This window comes from Anastrepha ludens, chromosome 2, assembly GCF_028408465.1.
Source record: "Anastrepha ludens isolate Willacy chromosome 2, idAnaLude1.1, whole genome shotgun sequence".
Taxonomy (NCBI): domain Eukaryota; kingdom Metazoa; phylum Arthropoda; class Insecta; order Diptera; family Tephritidae; genus Anastrepha; species Anastrepha ludens.
This window is the reverse complement of record NC_071498.1, coordinates 105,862,005-105,882,927: the sequence shown is the minus strand read 5'-3', so window position 1 is coordinate 105,882,927 and position 20,923 is coordinate 105,862,005. Positions and strand designations below refer to the sequence as shown.

At 35.1% G+C, this 20,923-nt stretch overlaps 3 protein-coding genes across 8 annotated transcripts in view; 1 reads left to right on the top strand and 2 right to left on the bottom strand.

Moving 5' to 3' along the window:
• Nucleotides 1-16,591, bottom strand: part of LOC128855036 (serine/threonine-protein kinase Warts) — a 57,213-nt gene extending 40,622 nt beyond the window's left edge. Inside the window, exon 1 of one of the 6 annotated variants that reach the window (XM_054089614.1) lies at nucleotides 16,408-16,591. The gene's annotated coding sequence lies outside the window, so the exon portion shown is untranslated. The other 5 variants (XM_054089615.1, XM_054089619.1, XM_054089617.1 and 2 more) reach the window with 5 other exon arrangements.
• A 311-nt stretch (nucleotides 16,592-16,902) lies between these two features.
• Nucleotides 16,903-17,872, top strand: LOC128858915 (protein NDUFAF4 homolog). Its single transcript, XM_054095496.1, has 4 exons — nucleotides 16,903-17,144; nucleotides 17,213-17,304; nucleotides 17,368-17,590; nucleotides 17,651-17,872. The coding sequence occupies exons 1-4, from the start codon at nucleotides 17,000-17,002 to the stop codon at nucleotides 17,767-17,769; spliced, it is 579 nt and encodes a 192-aa protein (XP_053951471.1). The 5' UTR covers nucleotides 16,903-16,999; the 3' UTR covers nucleotides 17,770-17,872.
• Nucleotides 17,873-17,888: 16 nt separating this feature from the next.
• Nucleotides 17,889-19,326, bottom strand: LOC128858909 (SKI8 subunit of superkiller complex protein). Its single transcript, XM_054095484.1, has 6 exons — nucleotides 19,220-19,326; nucleotides 19,117-19,158; nucleotides 18,793-19,054; nucleotides 18,496-18,734; nucleotides 18,252-18,439; nucleotides 17,889-18,196 (listed from the first exon to the last, which is right to left on the bottom strand). The coding sequence occupies exons 1-6, from the start codon at nucleotides 19,220-19,222 to the stop codon at nucleotides 17,923-17,925; spliced, it is 1,008 nt and encodes a 335-aa protein (XP_053951459.1). The 5' UTR covers nucleotides 19,223-19,326; the 3' UTR covers nucleotides 17,889-17,922.
• Nucleotides 19,327-20,923: the final 1,597 nt, after the last annotated feature.

Genomic DNA, 20,923 nt, shown 5'->3' with positions numbered 1-20,923 from the left:
AATTATAATAGGACTATGAATAAGTTCGTGCGGTTTTTTTTCGAAATTTGAAACTTTATTGACGTAAAATGGTTACAAATTTAATATTCAAAATATTGTCCATCGCTTACTACTACTTTTTCCCATCTTTCTGGCAATTCACGGATTCCCTTTGTGAAAAATTCGGTCGGTTTTGCCGCAATCCACGAATCGATCCATTTTTTGACTTCATCGTAATTACGGAAGTGCTGGTCAGCCAGGCCATGTTGCATCGATCGGAAGAGATAGTAATCGGATGGCGCAAGGTCTGGACTATACGGCGGGTGGGGTAGGACATCCCATTTGAGCGTTTCTAAGTATGTTTTGACCACTTGTGCAACATGTGGCCGAGCATTGTCATGTTGCAAAATAACTTTGTCGTGTCTATCGGCGTATTGCGGCCGTTTTTCTCGCAGTGCTCGGCTCAAACGCATCAATTGTCGTCGGTAGACATCCCCTGTAATCGTTTCATTCGGTTTCAGTAGCTCATAATACACAACACCCAGCTGGTCCCACCAGATACACAGCATAACCTTCAGGCCATGAATATTCTGCGCCGACGTCGATGTTGAAGCATGGCCAGGGTATCCATACGTTGCCCGACGTTTTGGATTGTCGTAATGGACCCACTTTTCATCGCCAGTCACAATTCGATGCAAAAAACCCTTTCTTTTGTGCCGTTGAAGCAGTTGTTCGCATGCCATAAAACGGCGTTCAACGTCTCTTGGCTTCAATTCATACGGCACCCAATGGCCTACCTTTCGGATCATTCCCATGGCTTTTAAACGTTTGGAAATGGTTGATTGATCAACTCCCAAAGTTTTTGCAACCTCTTCTTGCGTTTGAGCCGGATCTTGATCGAGCAATTCCTCCAATTCGGTATCCATGAACTTTGGCGGCGCACCCTCGCGTTCTTCGTCTTCCAAGCCAAAATCACCACTTTTAAAGCGTGCAAACCACTTCTGGCACGTTCGCTCAGATAGAGCATGCTCACCATAAACTTCCACCAAGATACGATGACTTTCGGCTGCTTTTTTCTTCATATTAAAATAATGAAGAAGAATTCCCCGCAAAAACACATTATTTGGCACGAAATTCGACATTTTCAAGTGTGGTAAAAATATTGTTGTTTACGCTTCAAATAAAAAACTTATACTGACGTTTGTGCCTTACGACAGTAGCTCTCCAATGAATGTTTGGAAATGTGGATCGATGGAATAATAATCAAGTTACGCCATCTGTTGTAAAACCGAAACGAACTTATTCATAGTCCTATTAATAAAAAGGTTTGAAATTTTTATGAACATTTTTTTGATTTTTCTTTTTTGTACAAATTTTTAAATTTTGTTACATGGTTATATAGTTTTTGTTGTAGTATAAGAATTATTTTCATAAAAAAACTTTGCAAATTTTCGCACTGCTATTATTATGAACACAGGTGTAAGTATATACAATAGGATTTCTGAAATATTTTATCAGCACGAGTGTATGCAGATATGCATATAAGCACATAATTTTTTTCTTTGTGCACACATATACATATGTATGTGCAAATGTATCAGCGATGCCAAGCCCGGAATTTAAAAGTCTTGCAAATATCATATCAGGAGTTTTAAGACTTACCGATACTAAACATTTATTAATTTTACTTAGCGTATAAGAGAAATGTACAATAAAATCACATAACTAGCAAAATAGCACAAAATGTTTAACCAATGCTCATTTCTGAAAATAGTATTCTACAATACAGTCTTCATACATACATATACAGAGTATATACCGGGTGGTTCATCCAACGTTTGGAATTTAATTTTATTCAGCTATTAATAAAGGACGCGTGAATATTTTACAATTAAACCTTTCCTTGAAATACCTAGCCATGGGATACAATCTTATTTAACAAACTTCCACGACTGGCTTTACAGAAGCTCACTCTGTTAAGCCAATTATCCTAGGTATTTTCGCGCATTTCGGCACTGGCCTCACAAAAGGCCACTTTGATTTCATGTTTCAACTCTTAAATCATCTCGCGACTTACGAAAATTCGATATTGGAGTTGAATCGCAGCTTCTAAGCACCCAATTGGCATCACTGCTTCAGCTGATTATTCGGTTTTTGGAATGTTTTTTATATTTCCTCAACTTTGTTCAAGCGAAAAGTAACTCATTTCCTATCCATGAACTCAATTTCTTACACATAACGGATGTTATCTAACTATCCAATCAGAAATATCGATAGTTCGAATTCCATTTATAAAGGGTCCAAGAAGACCACATCCATATACGAATCGGGTGTTCAATCATGGTTGTTATCTTAACTGTCAAATCAGAAAAGCCGATAGCTCCAATTACACACGTTTAGTGGGTTGTTTTGTAATCATGTGCTATTCTGACAGCGGAAACTCATTCCCACAGGAAATTTTAACAGGAAGTCAGTATCATATCTCCGCGAAACGAAATGAATCGCTTTGCGCGTGAGCACCGTTGGGAAATATTGCACACTTATTTTCAAAGTCACTGCTGTATAGCCAAAACAGTGCGTTTACTGAAAATAAGTCAAAATCATATTTTCTGCCAAAGCACATATTCATCTCAGCGCTTATGATATCAAGCAGAACTCCCACAGCTGCTAATTGAAAAAACCCACAAATGATCGTCGAGAAATCAGTGCATCTTCAGAGAGTAACAGTTTGATTTGGATTTTGTAGGGGAGGCTTCATTGCCCCTTTCTTCTTTGAAAATGCTGGTAGAAGCCATGCCACTTCGGTCAACGGTGAGAGCTATAGAGGCCTGATGAACGATTTTTGGTAACAAAAAATTGAAGACACAATCTTTGCCTTCAGCAGGATGGCGCGACATGTCATAATCAATCTTTTGCACAACAAGTTCGGTAATCATGTTATCAGCCGTCTAATTGACCACCTTGGAGGTGCGATTTGACGACGATTTTTTTGTGGGGTTCTGCGAAAGGCCGAGGCGAAAAATCCATTAATGATTCGGACCATTAAAGCGAATATCAAGCAATCCACTTGTGAAATAGAACCAGAAACTGTCACCAATGTTCTGAAAAACTCAGATAGGCTACTGCGAAGACAGCCGAGGCATGAAAGAAATCGTCTTCCACAAATAGTGGGAATGTTTGCTCTTTGGAATAAACAAATGATATACCGAAACAAGTTGGCTTTTGTTAATTTTTTAGAAAATTAAAAAATAAACAACTATGTGCGGTGGTCCACCAACTATAGGGACCTGTACATATGGCTATACATTTTTTGTTTGTTAATAGAGCTACTTGACTGAATGGTCTCAAATTTTGGCACGATATAAGAAAGAGGAGAAAAAGGCTTTTGTTTTGAAGACTGTACTTTAAAGCTCTTTTCCATACCTTATTTATTTTCGCTATACCATTTTATACCAAACGGTTAACTTTAATTTGGAACTTAATTTAATTTTTTACAACTTATATACATTGTTTTTATGGTGTGTTTAGCACAAAAAATTGATCGGAAATCAGTCTCACATCAAAAAACAAAACCAAAAAAAAGTGTGAATTTTGTAGATTTTCAACTCTCTCGTATTGTGATCAGAAAAATCAGACGGTTCATAAATTCTTTAACATGCTAATTCACCAATCTCTAGCTGATTACTCATCATTCCTAAAAAATCCTATTGCCTTCAACCAAACTGCGAAAATGCTATTCCTCACTCATATTGTTCATATTTGTGGTTTCCACTTTGTTGTTTTTACACTCATCAAACGTTTGTCGTGGTTGTGTGGCGGACATTTGTATTGATGACAAATAAATGTTTATGATAAAAAGAGCCTTGTTTGGAAAGTAAATAAAATGAAATTCTTTGAATTCGTTGGACCGTGGTCATATGTGTGAATACTACTGTGAACAAATTGATTTATTAATATTTTTTTGATTAATTAAAATTTTAAATAATTACGTAAGCAATAGCTCTCGAAGCTGACTTTGTATATAACTTTACAATATTTATTTATTCTTCCAAACTTCTTTAGCTTCCTTCTAAGTAACCTCTTACCGACAAAATACCTTAGCGTCCTTCAGTTCAGACAGCGATTTATCATGATGCAAAAACCCAAGACTTGTCTGGCCTCAAATCTGGTATGTTTTGCGTATAGCTTCAAGCTAATTTTATTAATAGCTCTTTCGATAGCCCCCCCTGTTAGAAAAACTTGTGTTTAATGGCCCTCTTCGAAACCTACGGCGTGTTCAATTATCGTACCTATGTGGATATAATAACGCCAAACTTACTCTTTTATCAAGAGATCTTTTAGAATAAAGAAATTCCTAATCTTAATCCGGCATTACCCTATTCAACAGTTCATAACCTGTTATATAATTACTTTAACTAGACTCCAATAAGAGCAGTATATTTTCGAGCAGTCCGGGCGTATGAGCAACGAGTACCCGAACTCCTGTCCGATGTGATAAGAGTTTGAGCTCCAGCAAATCGAGGTTTTTCGAGAAGTTTGAGCGATGCGCGTTTTGATTATTTCGCCTTTTATGTCTGCACTATTTTTTAAGTTTTACAAATTATTCAAACACAGTGCTATAAATAAATAAAATTAAAAATTTTTGTTAGCTTCTCAAATTGTAACATGAAATTTTCACATACACATTGTGTGACTAGCTTAGCCCTTAGCCGAGCTTCTTCCCAATTTGGTGTTGCCCGAAAAATGAAGTTCCACCCCAAGCAACAAATGGTTTATGTGGCATGCATTTTTATGGTAGAAATATGTAACTCCCTGCATTACATGTTTCTGCCAACGAAGCTAGCAACAATCGAATTTTAGTCACATAAAAATGGATAGTGTGGTCAAGGCCCTTCTCAATACCCAAATACTATAGATTCTATTCTAGAAACTTGTCCCCTTCAAAACCCTTCCCCACTCAATGTTTCAGGCAATTCGCACTCTGTCTTTGGAAGTAAGTTGAAGTTTAAAAACTTAAAATATAGGATAAAAATTTGGAGGAAATTGTTTATTATTATTATTGTAAATTCAATAAATTAACATGTTAATATATTTCAATCAAAGCAACAGCCTTCAAGAAATCTGTCTTTCCATTTGAAAAAAGTTTCGAGAAAAACAGTTTAAAGTTCTACGAGTACTTACGTCCACACCGAAGACACAGCGTCGTATTCTATTTCTTTTTAATAACATTTTTGTATTAATTTTTATTTCTTTTTTTAATAATTTTTTTTATTATCCATTTGAAAATTTGTTTTAAATTATTTATTTGCAATTTTTTTTAATTGTTTTTTTTTTTATTTTACTTTTATTATAAAAATTTACTTTTATACAAATTCATTAAATAAAAACGAAAATATTAAAATTGCGCTAAATTTAATTGTCTGCACACGTCTGCTCCTAGAGAATTAATCGTAAGGCTTAACCCTTTATAAAGCAACGAATTTCCTAAAATTCTAGGAGAAACAGCACCCCCTAAACTCTTTAAAAACAAAAAATTCGCCGCTGTTGTTTTGTTATTAGCACCGAGTGTATTTACAAAAAGAGCACCAGTAATAAATTTGTATGTAAATACGAGTGAGCATTATACTCATATATTCAATATGCATAAGTAATTAAATTTACACATTCTTCACTTTACGTGGCATCTGAAAAAAATACAATGCGGATTTATACCAATCTACCGACACCACCAAAAGAATATCGTAGAAATTGCAAATAAAAGCTGCGGAAAACCCCTCTTAACTGAATAAAAAAACGGGATACACATATTCCCACAGACACACTGTAACGATGCAGAACCGAGCGAATGAGCGAACGCTCCGGCTGTAAATGTGCATACAATACGAAACGCGACGCAATGCAACGCTGCAATGCAGCGCTGCGTCGGATAAAAATAGCATTAGTTGCTGATAATTATTGCAAAGTTTGGCATTTGTGCGTTTTGCTTCTTCGTGCATTAATATTTTACTTTTTCTTCGGCTTGTCTTTACGCTTTTCTATTTTCAATTGCATTTGTTCTTTCCTTACGCACACATGCAATATTCATGAGTTGCTTACATGCCACATGAAATTGTAACTCACACCAGCAACAACACAATAAAACGACAACAAAGATTAGTGCTTGCGATTGCAATATTGCCAAGCGATCGACCAACTGTGCGCACCAGCCTGTCTGACTGACCACTGATGACATTAAGCGGACAACGGACAATGCCAGTTGACACATCAACAAAGTAAATAAATTATTGCGTGAGTGTGGAATTAAAGTGGCTGAAAGGAGAAGTGCTTAGATGAATAAATGAGCTGGTATAAAAAGGTTTAAAAGCAGATTTTGGTGATTCAAATAATTCATAATTTTTTATAGAAAATATTTCTCCCTATTAAACTTCTTTTAATATAAGAATGGATGTTAAGCAATTAAAAGTCTGGAAAATTTTATGATTTATAATATTCCTCAACTACGAACACTACCCTTCTTAGAGTCCTCAACTGCTCTTCTTAGGGAAGCATTAAGGGGTAACACAACTGTACACGCGTAAAATAAACACGATTTTTAAAGAATTTTTTTGTACAGAAGGAAAGGGAAAGGAATCACTCTGATTTGGGAAGTTATTACTTATATACTAAAATACAAAACTACAAAGTTTGATCGAAAAATTTTACAAAATGGCGGCATTGGAGACATTTTTGTAATGTGGTTTCTCTTGAAGGAGCTCCGCGGCACGCAGCACAGAGGGTGCAAATTTTAATCTGGAACAAAGAAACATTTTTTTTCTTAATCTAGATAAAAATAGCTAGAGAAACACGTGGGGGATTTAAAAAATATTTATTTTTGTGGAATTAGCAAGCATTTGAAGGAAAAAACTCTATTTTGGACTAAAAAAACGGCATTTAAATAATTATAACAATCATTTAAATTAATCTATCGAAAAACCCCTACGCTCTTCTCTTAAGAAGGTTATTATACAGACGTAGTGAAAAACCTGATTAAAAATATTAAAAACTGTTTGAGTTATGCTGCGTGCCAATTTCAGAAAACGTGTTTTGAGAAAAACGCATTTAAAGTATGGAAATTTGGAGAAGTCGTTAGGTAGCAGTCACTAACGCTTGGTTAAAAGCTTAAAATATTTATGAAATAAACTTCGCTAACGTATAAAACTTTTTGTTCTGTATTTTAAAAGGTTCAAAGAATTTTTTAAGCTTATAAAAAAAAATCAATTTTTTGAAATTTCTACAGTGGTGTTACCCCTCAAGGGTTGAAATTTTAATATACACAAAACAATTTGCACAAAATGTAAAACAATACCACAGGAGAGGCTAGATACTCCATTTTCAAAATTTTTCCTCATGTACAATTTTCTCCTCTAGGCACAAGATACAGACATTTATGCACATTAATGCAAATACTTTCCATTTAAGCACGAAATGAATAACCTAGAAATACTTTGTACCCATTTATATGTACTAAATTCAAACGGAATAGATACATGAGGTGTGGCAATTAAGTGCCGGAATTCACATGTAAATTAAATTACTAGCTCGCATTACACTCAATTGAAAATTGCTCACACTCAAATTAAGTTACAACTCTCACAATTGGAAAGTTACTTCGTTCAGCACCGAGGTTCCAGCTTCTTTAACCTCCTGTAAGTCGTCATGTTGATTTCGCACGAGGAATAAGAAAAAGTCGTACCGGGGACTTTGTAGCAGAATTCTCCCCCTAGTTTCACACGTATTCACACACTCGTCGAATCAGTCGTTGTTCAGACAGCAACGAAGTAAGATGCGCTAAGGCTGCGCTGATTTTTTACACGTTGATTTCATGACCCCGGTTAGGTCAACCAATCAGCTGATTCCTTCAAAATCGCTGAGAGCCGGTTAACGATATGATGTTGTCTACGCCTCTACAATCAGTGCATCGTGGTTTTATACTAATAAACCTAACGGTTGCCCTCCTCCCACCCAAATGACATAAAAGGCACAGTCCGCATAACGTACCAATCATTTTGATTTTGACGTTGGGCCAAGGACAGAAAAAATGGGCAGCTGAATAAAAATTCAGAGGTATACCATCGACAAATATTTTTTTAACGGTGAAAAACCTGTCCGATATATCGAAAGTGCTCAGAATGAGAGTTAAATTATTGGCACAATGTTTCATTAAGGTTGGAATTTGTTTTTTGGTTAAAAGGTAGCCTTGATATACAGGTAAACTCCCGTATGAATAAATGGGCTAGAAATTCACCCTGAGAGCAGTTTAACTATAAATAAACTAACACAAGTAATAAGATTAATGAGCTTTAGCCGACAATTATATGGGGGAAGGCCTAAACTTTACAGTCGCCTGCTCAGTATGCAAAAACGGTCCCCACAACGCAGCTCACCATTTCGAGTGTCATACATATCATTCTATCTGGCACCGAAAGCGTTATTTGTACATATCATTTAGAATAATCGGGCGCTTCCTGAAATTTAAGCTGGAGGTGTCACTACAATAGCAAGCACTTCTACAAACCTATTTTCCATGTTTTAACTTGACTAGTGCCTTCTACTCTTGGCCCTAAGTTTTTCCTATTCGATGGTTTTCTCTGAATATTTTAGCTGATTTTTAATGAATTCAAGAACAATTTGAACCTGTCCTAATACATTTTTTTAGTATATGTATCAGAAGACAAGCTTGGTTCATTAAAGAAAACTCTTCATTAAAGGTTTTACTAAATTAAAAAGAAAAATTAATATTCAGACGCATGAAATTTCGGCAGTCCATCAGTTAGAGATTTACGCTTCTAATGAGTTACCTATATGTGAAATAGCAAGACACAAATTTAAAAGAGCCTAGAAATAGTTCTAGCCTTTATTAATATATTATTTAATATAAATTTAAAGTAATACATACATATTTTATTAAGATTTGTATTAAGAAATCGATATATTTTTAAAAGATTTTTTATTGTATGGTACTATAAAAGTATAAAGTCAAAGAGGCCAATTTTTATTTGCAGATTATGACGAGGCTGCCAGATGAAGCGCATAGCTTTAAATTGTCCATACACACACATGGCGGTGTACATAGAAATATATTACATTTTCGCTAATTGTAATACAATGGCAGCGACATCATTCCATATTACCAAAGATAAAAGCAATAATACTGAAAGAGAAAACTCATAAAGACCGGCAGCAATGCGATTAACACTAAGACCACCGCGCTTATTATAAATACGCACACACACGATCGTCGTCAACATCATTTCCACTTCATCCAAACATACCGATCCAATCGCTCCACTACATTTTCCACCCGTCATGTCCAAATGTCCACTTTGCAACTAAAAGCCAAAACTAAGTTGGCGCTTTTATCAATCATTCGCTTTATAGCCTGATCACTTATGGACGTTACAAACTTAGTCGAAAACATTTCGATCCTCTCCCAAACCCAACCTCATATAATTACCTCCTCATCATCGCACGCGATCAGTAATCACATGTCCGTCCATTCTCTTACTCATTCTCTCGCTGATTTCAGCTAGTTCACTCTCACGATCTAGCTATACACTTTTTCTTACTTGCTTGGCCCCTTCTGGTCAATAGCGAAATACTCAGCCCCAAAAGGTTTACTGTGATAGTGCCGACAACTCGGCGGGCACATTCCCCAACAGCGATTTATTTACCAACATATAGTATAGGCATATGCATGTATGTACATGTTTATACATCGTACGTGTATTTATATTTGTATGTACGTACATATTTACACACTTATATTACATGCGCTGACTAACAAACGACTGACTGTTTTACCTTACTTCGCTGCGTCGCCTCCACTCGCACACGAAATGTATACTGGAATGTGAATGGAATTTCAAAAATTTTTTCATCGTTTACCAACGCTTGCTCACATACTAGCGCAGTCAACGTCGCTTGCAGGCCCGGCAACCGGCCAGCCCCAACCAGTCATTCAGCTGGCGCAGACTAGTAGGTGTATGCCTTGTTTAGCTGAACCCGTTGTAAGCACTGCGTTGGCGTTTGGTTGCATTGAAAATTACTCTGTAACAGAGGCAAAAACAGAAACGTTGACTGTGACTGCGGATAAGACGTTGCCAGCGCTGGTGTTGGAGGTGGTTTATAAAACTCTTTTTGTTACTTTCATGTGCATGTTATGATAGCACAAATATTCATATACATACAAGTAGGTATGTACACTTTTCATACATATGCACACAGATGTTGCAATCGTTGTTGTGATCGTGCCTTCGTGCGAGTGTCATAGATACATTGGTGTCTACAATTCGCTAATTGTCATGCAAGCAGTGAGATCTTTTACTATTTGTCTTCCAAGTGCAATGGCTGCGCGCGCACTTTTTTCATCATACCATATTTACTTGATCTGATTCTTGGAGTGTATACATGCATACAGTGTACGACACTTGATAAGCTGCAGCAAATTTTCCTAAATATTTTCATTTTTGAATAAATGATACACAAAATGCTAATTTGATTAAGTTCATACTTATCGAAAAATGGATAAACAACAGAGGAAAGATACACTGCAAACAGAAATTCTTTTGTATCCTAGCAATACGTCTGTATTATTGAAAACACAAAACTATGTCAGATTCCCCAATGAAATCATTATAAGCCGAGAGAGCTTTGTTAGCCAAATTCCTATGTCAGACTGACCCACTTTTTGAGTTTAGTTGACCTTATGATATTGTACAGCCTGCAACAAAACAGTAGCATCTCAAATATTTTGATCAGTTTTGACTATTTTTCTGCTTTTTTTATGTTCATAATCTTTTTTATAAAAATATGGATTTTTGTCTAAGAAAACCCAAATAAATCTAAATTGTAATTTCTGACTTCGGTGGTTTTTTTTATTCAATCCATCTACAGTTTACATTATATGTTTAAATAATATATAAAAATACAAAATACCAAATGTACGAAAATTTTAGTTTCCTGACCTGTAATATGCCTTATAAGACTTAAATAAATAATAAAAAAATATAAAAAATCATTTATCAATGATTCATTTCAAGAAAAAAATGTAAGAGAAAAAATTATAAACAATTAACGGGATTTTTTAGCAGCTTCAAACTTGCAATTTATTGTACTACAATTTAATAAGCCATAAAACTGGATACCAAAATTTGTTCTAGAAAGTCGAATTAAAAACCGTAAAATTGTGTAAAACTGTAAAAAGAAACTTGGATTTATGTGAGCTAAACTTAGGCAGTGAGCTAAACCTTTATAAAAAAAAGTAGCATTCATTTAATAGTCAAAACTGGTCAAAATGTTGATGTATTATCGCGGTCGCTAGCTGTATATTAAAATCTTTACCCAAGATTCGCCTCAATGTGAACTGAGAGATTCCTCCACCACCTCCCCGCCCCCAACTCCTGTAAAATCTACGAATTTTGCTCGTACTCATATCTGATATTTTAAGTGCTTCGAGCGGAGCGTTGCTTCACCGCCTCAGCATCCACAGCCTTATTCATGGATTTGAATGTTGGTTTCTTTTAAGGATGGTTTCAGTAAACATTTTAAATCTTTACATTTATCAATTTTTGAACCCCTTCAATCAAATTTGACGTCAAATAAACAATAATTTTGCCGAAATTTCGAACTATCAAGGAAGAAAGACATTTAAGTGAGGTTAATCAAGTGTGGTGCTCTGTACCGAAATACATTTGAATGTGCCCGTATACATGTTCCTATTCGTATGTGTTGCACTCATATCTTACTTATGTATGTGTATGTATAAATATACACATATACACGCACCTTTTTTCCTAAGCAATATTTATTCAGTTTATTTTTGTTCCGCGTTTTCTTGTTGGGTTTGCATTATCAATGAGAATTTTCAAAATCTGCAACAAAAAATTGTTTAGCCTTAAATCGCATTTGTGAGTATGTGAAGAAACTGAATACAATATTGGGAAAATACTTTTATAAAAGAAATGAAAGTTTAACAAATAGACTTGACCACTTATTAGCGTAAACAATCATAATATTTTAGTGTTGGGTAGTTCGAGTTAAACCCAATGATACAAAGCATTCGACAAAATTCATTCAAAACAACCAACGTCACATGGCGCCATTTATTGGCTCTTTATTGTGATAAAAACTGAAATTTTTTTTAAATTTATTTATATTCAGATGCATAAAAAAGATTTAAGTAAATTTCGGAAGGCCTACAGAACTAGAGATTGCATTAAAAACAACCTCCTAAGTTATAAATGGCAAACATCTTTAACAGAAATAACATCAAAATAAAATAAATAGGCAAATGCTTCTATTATGCAAATCTAGTAAATACAAGGCGTAACGAATAAACTTGAATGATAAACTGGGAACTTAATGATAAATAAAGTCTTTAAATACAGGCACCATACCCTAACCTCGACCGAATGTAATTTCCTAATAGCGGAACAACATCAAGATGTACACCACAAATTGGAGAAGAAGCCCGGCCAAGTTGGCTTATACACAATTTCCTCCAATTATACCCCTCCGCTTATAAACGTTTTCCACTTTTTAGAGTCGATTTTATCCATTTTGAGATTTCCACATCCCGCTTATAAGGTTCTTCATTATAAGGGCACTAAGGCACCAAACTTTTTGACGAAGCTAACCACGAACACTCATCAACTGGTTCACTCACAAATCAAATTCTAACAAATCGAGTTTTCAATGTGGCAACACTGCGGCCAAACATACATATGTATGTTGTGTTTCACACGTCCCTATGTCAAAATTACAGATTTTTTAAGATAAATAAAAATAGCACTGAAATGACTCAACTGTAACAGATGAAATATGCGTAACAAAAATAAATTTCGAATCGGAAAAACCACCAGCTATTTAACCATTTTTTTATTATTTCCAAAGTCTCCCCCATTACAACTAGCGAATTTTATTAAGGTTTCAATATACATAAATTTACCAAAATAAATATAAAAAAAAATTTCCTGCAATAACTTATGTGTATTGGTTTTAACAAAATGAGCAAAATTTTCCATAAGCTTTCAGACGCTTATAAGCGGGTCCCCGGTTGTAAGGTTTCTGCGGTTAAAAGCTTCACCGTTATTCAATCCCCCAGGGATATATCCTTAACTTGTCACTTCTTCAATCACATATCCTATCCAATTATGAACGAAACAGAAAAACAATTAATTTCTTGGAAGTCTATTGGGAGCCCAAAAACAAGCACCCTGTGCCTTGATAAATTGGGCCAGTAAAATTATTTCTATTTTCTTAGGTAGATAAGACATATTCCATTTATGAATCAAATCGACTCATATGTATGTAGATACAATATTTCGACCATAGCGCCATCTAGCGAATCCACTTATTCCAAAAATATATATTTATAGGTAGTTAAAACATATTCGAAATATGTACAAGTACTGCTACAATGACAACATGTACTTTAACTTAATGTTTGTCTCCGAGCTCGACAGGATTTACCGGTGATGTAATCACCGTAAAATTAAGACCACGTAAAAAGATTTTGTTGGTGTACTCTTTATGTTCACAGAATGGTGATTTCTATTACGATTGTTAAAATTTTTATAGAATAGATTGTTAAATTTATATACAGGTATCCCTTGTATAACGCGGTCTTATACAACGCGGTTTCGATATAACGCGATTTGGAAAAATTAGGTTTCAGTACAACGGGAAATTTAGGCTTATATAATGCGAAGGGGAAAATACATAATTATAAAATCTGGTAACACTAATTTGCGTACCACATATTTATAATATGTAATGTATTTTTAATGTAAACCGGGAATTACCCTTTTTTGCCTTAGATAGATAGAATAGATATTAATCTAGCACCTTATTACGAAATTGAAAAGGAGCTTAAAAAAACCACCCACCAAAAACTGATAACAGATTTTGCAATTATAAAACCAGTAGAAGAACCACAAGGTCCCAGAACGAGTTCCTTATCCAATAGCGAAAACTATGTTGAAGAAATATCTTCTGATGAAGCTATTGCTCCCCCAAAACGCCCACGTGCAAATATCTTTGAAGACAGTGAAACAGATTAATTACCATATGAAGTTTGAAGAATAACAATAAAGTTTTTAATAAACCTTTAATTTGTTTTAGTTTGTTTTCAAATTTTTTGTTTTGTGTTTTTAATTGTATTATAAAGTCTGAACTTTAGTATTGAGTTGAAATATATGTGCATCTGTTATTTTGTACGTATTTTATTTAAAAAAGAACCTATTGGAACATAACCCCCAAATTTATATGAAAACTATGTTTTAGATAACGCGGAATTACATAACGCGCAATTCTTCTGGAACGTAACTATCGCGTTATACGAGGGATACCTGTATATACTTGTCCTAACCACTATTAATGCGTATTCCTGCGATATCTTTTCATATACACCCTGTTGGGAACACACCACAATTATTTTGTTATTATACAAATTTCGTTCATACTATAAAAAAACCATATAACGCAAAATTTCAAACTTTGTACAAATTTTCTTCAAAACTTTAAACTAATCAACTTTCTAGTGATTACAAAATACCGTTGATTTTTGTTATTTTTTTTTTATTGATGATGTTAGGCGTTTTCTTCCATATAAAAAAATTTAGCACGTAATTTGTTTCGAAAAAAATTGGTAATGGCGTATATTTTTCTCCAACATTTTAATTCAATATTTCTTATCCGGTTGGTCAAGTTGACTTTAATTTTGAAAATCTGAAAAACATTAAGTTGTTGTTGTTGTTACTGTTGTTGGTCTTGTAGCAGCATCAACATTCTCCACACTTGCATATATGGGGAATTCTGCTGTGGTGACAGTCCTTGGCGGGATATAAATCCGTATCGTTCCGGTAACGTAGAACCGACTACCGTCCGAACGAGTAATATTAAGTTTTTTTAGGGTCGCTGGAGGTATTGCTGGAAAAATTGCAGTAGGGGTAATTTTAGGCGCAAGTAGACAACACTTTAACAAAACTTGCATATATATTATATTATATTATATGTATGTATATAATAAATTATTCAAATTTAGTTTTCTACGAGTGTAATTTTATACGAAATTTTTCAAATAATTAATATCAACTTGAGATCAAATTAAGAAAACTTCAATGCACTGTCAAACAAAAGAGGTGACGTTAAGAGACAAAACGACAGGTTGGCCAATATTCTACAGCTCTTCCACATTTCATAATTGTTACACCGCGTACTTTTTTTTTTTTTTTGCTGCACCGTTTTATTATTTCAAAAGTACACGAACAAGGGAGTGGAACCAAAGTTTATTATTTGATATTCCAACTACACGAACACCAATGTAGATAGTTACACAGCATACAATACTGAATTGTCAAATATTAATCAAAGATTCAACAAAAAGCATTTATTATAAAAGTATGCTACCAGTAATGTACCTGCCAAAATCACAACTCTCCTTTAAAAATATTCGAACATATGATGGCGGAACACAATGAATACAACTTTTACAGATGCTTTCAGTTAGATAAACTTTACTGTTTTCGTACATTTTAAAATTTAATGGCGCTTACAATTACGTTACAATTGAATATGACGGATACACTATACAATTACTGATTAAAGGGTTACACCACTACTGCATAACAATGCCCCGATAAATATATTATATTACAGTAATTTGTTGAAGCACACAAGATATTACTATTAATGAATTTTTCGCATACATTTCTACCATATAACAATTCCTAGTTCCATATATAAAGTTGTGGACACACACACATTATGAACATTGTGAATTTTTAACAAATTTTTATATTTCAATTAAACGTACTGAAAAAGACTATTTTGAATCACTGCTCGCGAATTACAATAATTTTATGCTTGAATAAACAATTTAGAAATTCGTATAATAGGCCCAATGCGAACATTAATGCAACTTCTAACCATCTCTAATGGGTATTTAGCACAACCGATATCGCTGCACTTGTAGGGAGGCTACGAACACGTTTGGACCCCTTCCACAAAATGTGCATAAACAAACCAATGGAAAACAAAATCGCCTTGCTCTTGCGTTTTGTAACTTTTGATTTATATATTTCATTCACTGTTTAAATTTTCATTTTTACACGTGTGGAAATGTTGCATTTAAGACATTTAAAAAGACAGGCAACCAGAGCAGGCGGACAATCAGCCACACGGACACGGAACGACAAGCGCGAGCACAGCACAGACCAGAGTAGCGAGCAATTTATTGTAATAGATTTGATTGAAATCGTTGAAATCTTATTGGGGAAACGTTTGAGCGGAGACAGGCGCGAGCCGAATTCCACTGATTGCGAACGACTAACAGAACTCGAGAAATTCACTAAAATTCCACAACTTTAAAACGAATTTACGGCTCCTCACCTTACAATAATTTACTTTATAAATATAACACGAAAAAACTTCCATACTAAATTGTATTTTTTCAATATTTTTTGTTCGATTTCGACGCGTCTAATTGCAAAATAATAACAAAGAAAAAACTTTAGAGCACACGCAAAGAACGATGAACAATAGACAAATGCAACGAGATGACGTTCCGCGAGAGCCGATTCGGTGAAGTCTATTCGTTAAAGAAAAAAATTAATCTCGTTGAATTTTGACTTATGGCCAGGGTTGCACCTTCCAAAACTTACAAGCTTTCAAAAAATGTTCAGAACATATTTATGAAATTCTTAAGCTGATATAACTAAACCAATAGAAAAAGTTTTAATTTTAATCAATATTTGGACGTGTTTTATTCTCTTTATGCTGGTCTATTTTTTCATTAATTACATTAGAAACTAAAGAGACCTTTCAAAATCACAAAATTGTTAGCACCCGAAAAATATAGAATTGGCATTACTACTAGCAGCTGTTCGCTTTTCCTCTCGCTATTTTAGGTTATTTTCTGTCTGTTGTACACAATATTTTTGCTTCGTTTAAACTAAGACTTTAAATAAAATATTTAATAAATATGGGAAAGGTCATGTCAATGGTGGCACGTAAAGTGAATCGTTTTAATGTAGAAAATAGGGCACATCGAATATTGGAACGTGACAAGCCGGTACCGGCACCAAAATACGAGTCCAATATTCAGGACATGCAGCGAGCTCTTGAATGTAAATACAAATGCATTTCTGCACTTTCATGACATAAATGTAAATTAACATTTTTACTGTTACTACAGTGGACCCCAAGCTGGTGGAAAAACTGAATATGAAAAACCAAGCGCTAGATGATCGATTGAAAAGTGTTTATGTAACTTCGGAGGATAAATTTGTGGGTTAAACGGAAATGCAATCAATATTTTTATATATGCTAGAAAATTATGCTTATTCACAGATTGACTATGCTGCTCAACGTACAGATTCCAGCAAATCACTTCCATTAAGTCGAAAAACTCCGCAGGATTTTGAGTACGGCCACAGAGAACCAGCTACAGTGAGACCCGGTCGTTGTACACTACGGCAAGCAATGCAATTCATTACTGATCATCAAAGCGACCCAGACTTATGGACAAAAGAAAGAATTGCTTCAGATTACAAACTAAAGCAAGAAGTTGTTGGTAAGTGGCCGGTACTAAACTTTGATTCTAACAGATTAAGTTAGCATACTGTTTTTCCAGAAAATATTCTTCACTATTTTAAAAGCTTTAACGTGTACATCCCAGATAGAGGACAAAAAGAACGTATTCTTTCGCAGGCGAGTAAGAAATTAATTGAAAATAAAGGGAAAGAAGAGTAATGTTAGTTGATTTTTTTCCGTTAATGTGTGAACGTGGTGCTACACCATTTAGTGGGTTATCGTTAAGTAGAAATAATTTCCACTAAATTGTTAATATTTCGAAAAGTAAAAGTATCGAATAAAACACAAAAAATTAAATTTTATTGAGAGACGTTACACAACAATGTTGGGTGGACAATTATACAAATTCAGAGATTTGTCTTCGGACACTGAAATAACTTTGTCGTTTGTTAAACTGTAATTCACGCCCCAAGCCTGATCACTATGTTCGGAGAATGTGTGCATACATTTACGTTCGGCGAAATCCCAAATCTTGACAGTCGTATCACTAGACGACGACGCAAAATGTTTACCATCTTCGGAAAAAGAAACGCAAAGTACCCAAGAGGCGTGGCCAGATAGCGTACCAGCGACGTCCGAGTGCGCACTATTTAAATATATGGATTAAAAAAATATATGGAGAATATAATTTTTCTACATACACATCGTAAAGTTTCATATGTCCATCATCAGACGCAGTTAGTAGCATTTGAGAATTCGGGGAGAAACATAAACTTCGCACCGACATAGCATGACCTTCGAGAGTTTGCGCCACTTTACCGGCTGCTACATCGAAAATGGTGATGATGCCGTCTATAGCACCGCTAGCTATGTACTTTCCATCTGGACTCTGTAAAACATATTTCTATTAATTACAACTCCGGGAGCATTATAAACCACTTTTACATAAGCAATGCTTAGTGTAAATTTTCCATTCTGCGGATCGAGCACCTGCTCTGCCTTTCCCGTTTCTACGCTATACATTGAAATTTTGCCATCATTTGAACCGGAAATTACATATTTATTGCAAGGCGAAAACGCAACTGTCCACAAGTCCACAGGTCCAAAGGAGAGCAGATGTTTCTGTTGACCACTTTGTGAATCCCAAAAGCAGAGACTTGAGTCTAAGGAACTGCTCGCGATAGCTATAATAGAGTATTAATGGAGGACAAATTATACGATTTTGTAATCATTAACTCTCACTTTTGCCATCGGGGCTCACTGCTACAGAAACTACACCCAGAGAGTGGCCCTTCAAAGTGTGGCGCAACTTAAGTTGATCATCATCACGTATATCCCAAACTTTAACTAAATCATCTAACCCGCCAGTCACAATAAAATCGACTGGTTCTGGCTTTTTTACTCCAAAGTCTGAATCATGACTAGCATCCCCATCCTTTTCGTCTACCGTTGCGTTATCAGAGGATGTTTCGCGTTGTACTCGGCCCCAGGAACATGACCAGATCTAAAATTTAATTTATAATTACTTTATTATGAACTTAAGTAGAGGCGTTTTAAGAAACATACACCATCATCGTGCGCAGATTCCTCTTTGTGTAATAACGAGAACTGAAAAATGTAGTAAAATATTAGATTCATACTTTAAATTAAAAGTTACTGCCAAATTTACCATTATTATTTTTTATAAAATTAAGAATTACGCTTAAAAAGAAATGAAAGAACACAACATTAACTCGCAGCCGGAAAAATGCAGAAGAATGAAAACTAAAACAAAAATGACAATTTAGTTAATTGACATATGGAGCCTTGCCAAGTCAAACACCTTAATGGTTTTTTATCAGAGTTGCCGCGCCACACAAGGGGTAATGAAAGGAAAAATTATTTTTCTGACGTTTAGATTTTCTCAATTTTTTTATTTATTACGTATGAATGCTCTGTTTTTATAGGATTTGGCAGCAAATAGAATTGCAAGTTTGAAAACTCAGATAATAAATTCATGGAATGAATACCTACATAAATAAAATAAAAAAACAGATAATTGTTTCAGGTTATTGTTTTCTAAAACGACCATCTCCATAATAGAATGTTTAGTGCTAGCTTCGTACATTACTTACTTACCTGCCTACAGCAAATTTATACCCTGTTGAATATTACCAGGGAAGGCTTCGGGAGAGGAAAAGTGATGTCATCTAGAGACATAAAATTGCTAAGGCTTCAGCTCCCACTTATCCAGCTAACCAGAGATGATATCAGTAAAGTCCTCAAATTCGAAAAAAAAGATAGTATACCCGCCGAGGAGCGCAGACAAATGTGTGAACTATGCAGTCGGGCTGCTGAAGGCTTAGAACGACGCGTGGCGCATTCTGAGCAGCGGCGCATCACTGAGCTAACAAATCCAGGCAAGTGACTGGACCAACCCCACTCAAGCAAATTATTGGGACGGCTTACATCCCCACCACACAAGAACTTTTACAGGGACTGGACCTAGGGAAGCTCGAGCTCGATAGAAGGGGGACAGCTCTCGACAGTAGCCCAGATCAATTTACATCGTGCGATAGCGGCTGTCATTTCACATTCCTCGGGGGATCAGGACGTAACACTGGCTCAAGAGCCGTAGGCCTACAGGAACCAGGTAAGACGCCTCAAAAACAACAACAATAGGGTAATTTTGGATATCTCGCAAGAGAGACCTAGAGCGGACGTAGTATTAAATAGAAAATAGTGTTAAATAGAAACAGAAGAGGTACGGAGTTTGGTCAGGCAATGCCACTCCTAATGGGATGTGATGTCAATGCGCATAATATGGAATGGGGCGGCAGCAACTGTAACAGAAGGGGTGAGTACCTTTTTGAGTTTATTATTACTAATGATTTATATATACTGAATGTTGGGTGTACATTAACATTCGTAACGAGGAACAGACAGCAAGTCCTTGATGTGACTTTTAGTAACAAACTGGTTGAAAACTTGGTGTCAATTTGAAAAGTTTCCTCCGAGCTTTCCCTATCAGACCACAGTATAGTGTCATGTAAGATATTTTCTGGGCGTGTTTCTGAAAGAATGATTGCTATGACAGCAGATAGAATTCAAGAATAGTCAACAAAATATGCAGTATTCCGTCCAGAAAAAGTTCTGGTGCTAATACTACGAGGTAACTGAAAGTTATGCCTTTGCAGGATTATAGCAATTGCTTGATCCCACAGCAAGCAGAATTTTTTAAGAAATTTTAAACAATATTAATAGCAACAATAATAAATCAAGGAATTTTTCTTACCTTTTTATAGTTTCTTAATGTTTGTTCTAGTTAGGCTTGTATGGGAGGTATGCATCAAAGTAAATCGATTTTGCTAATTTTTTTTAGGTTACTTAGGAT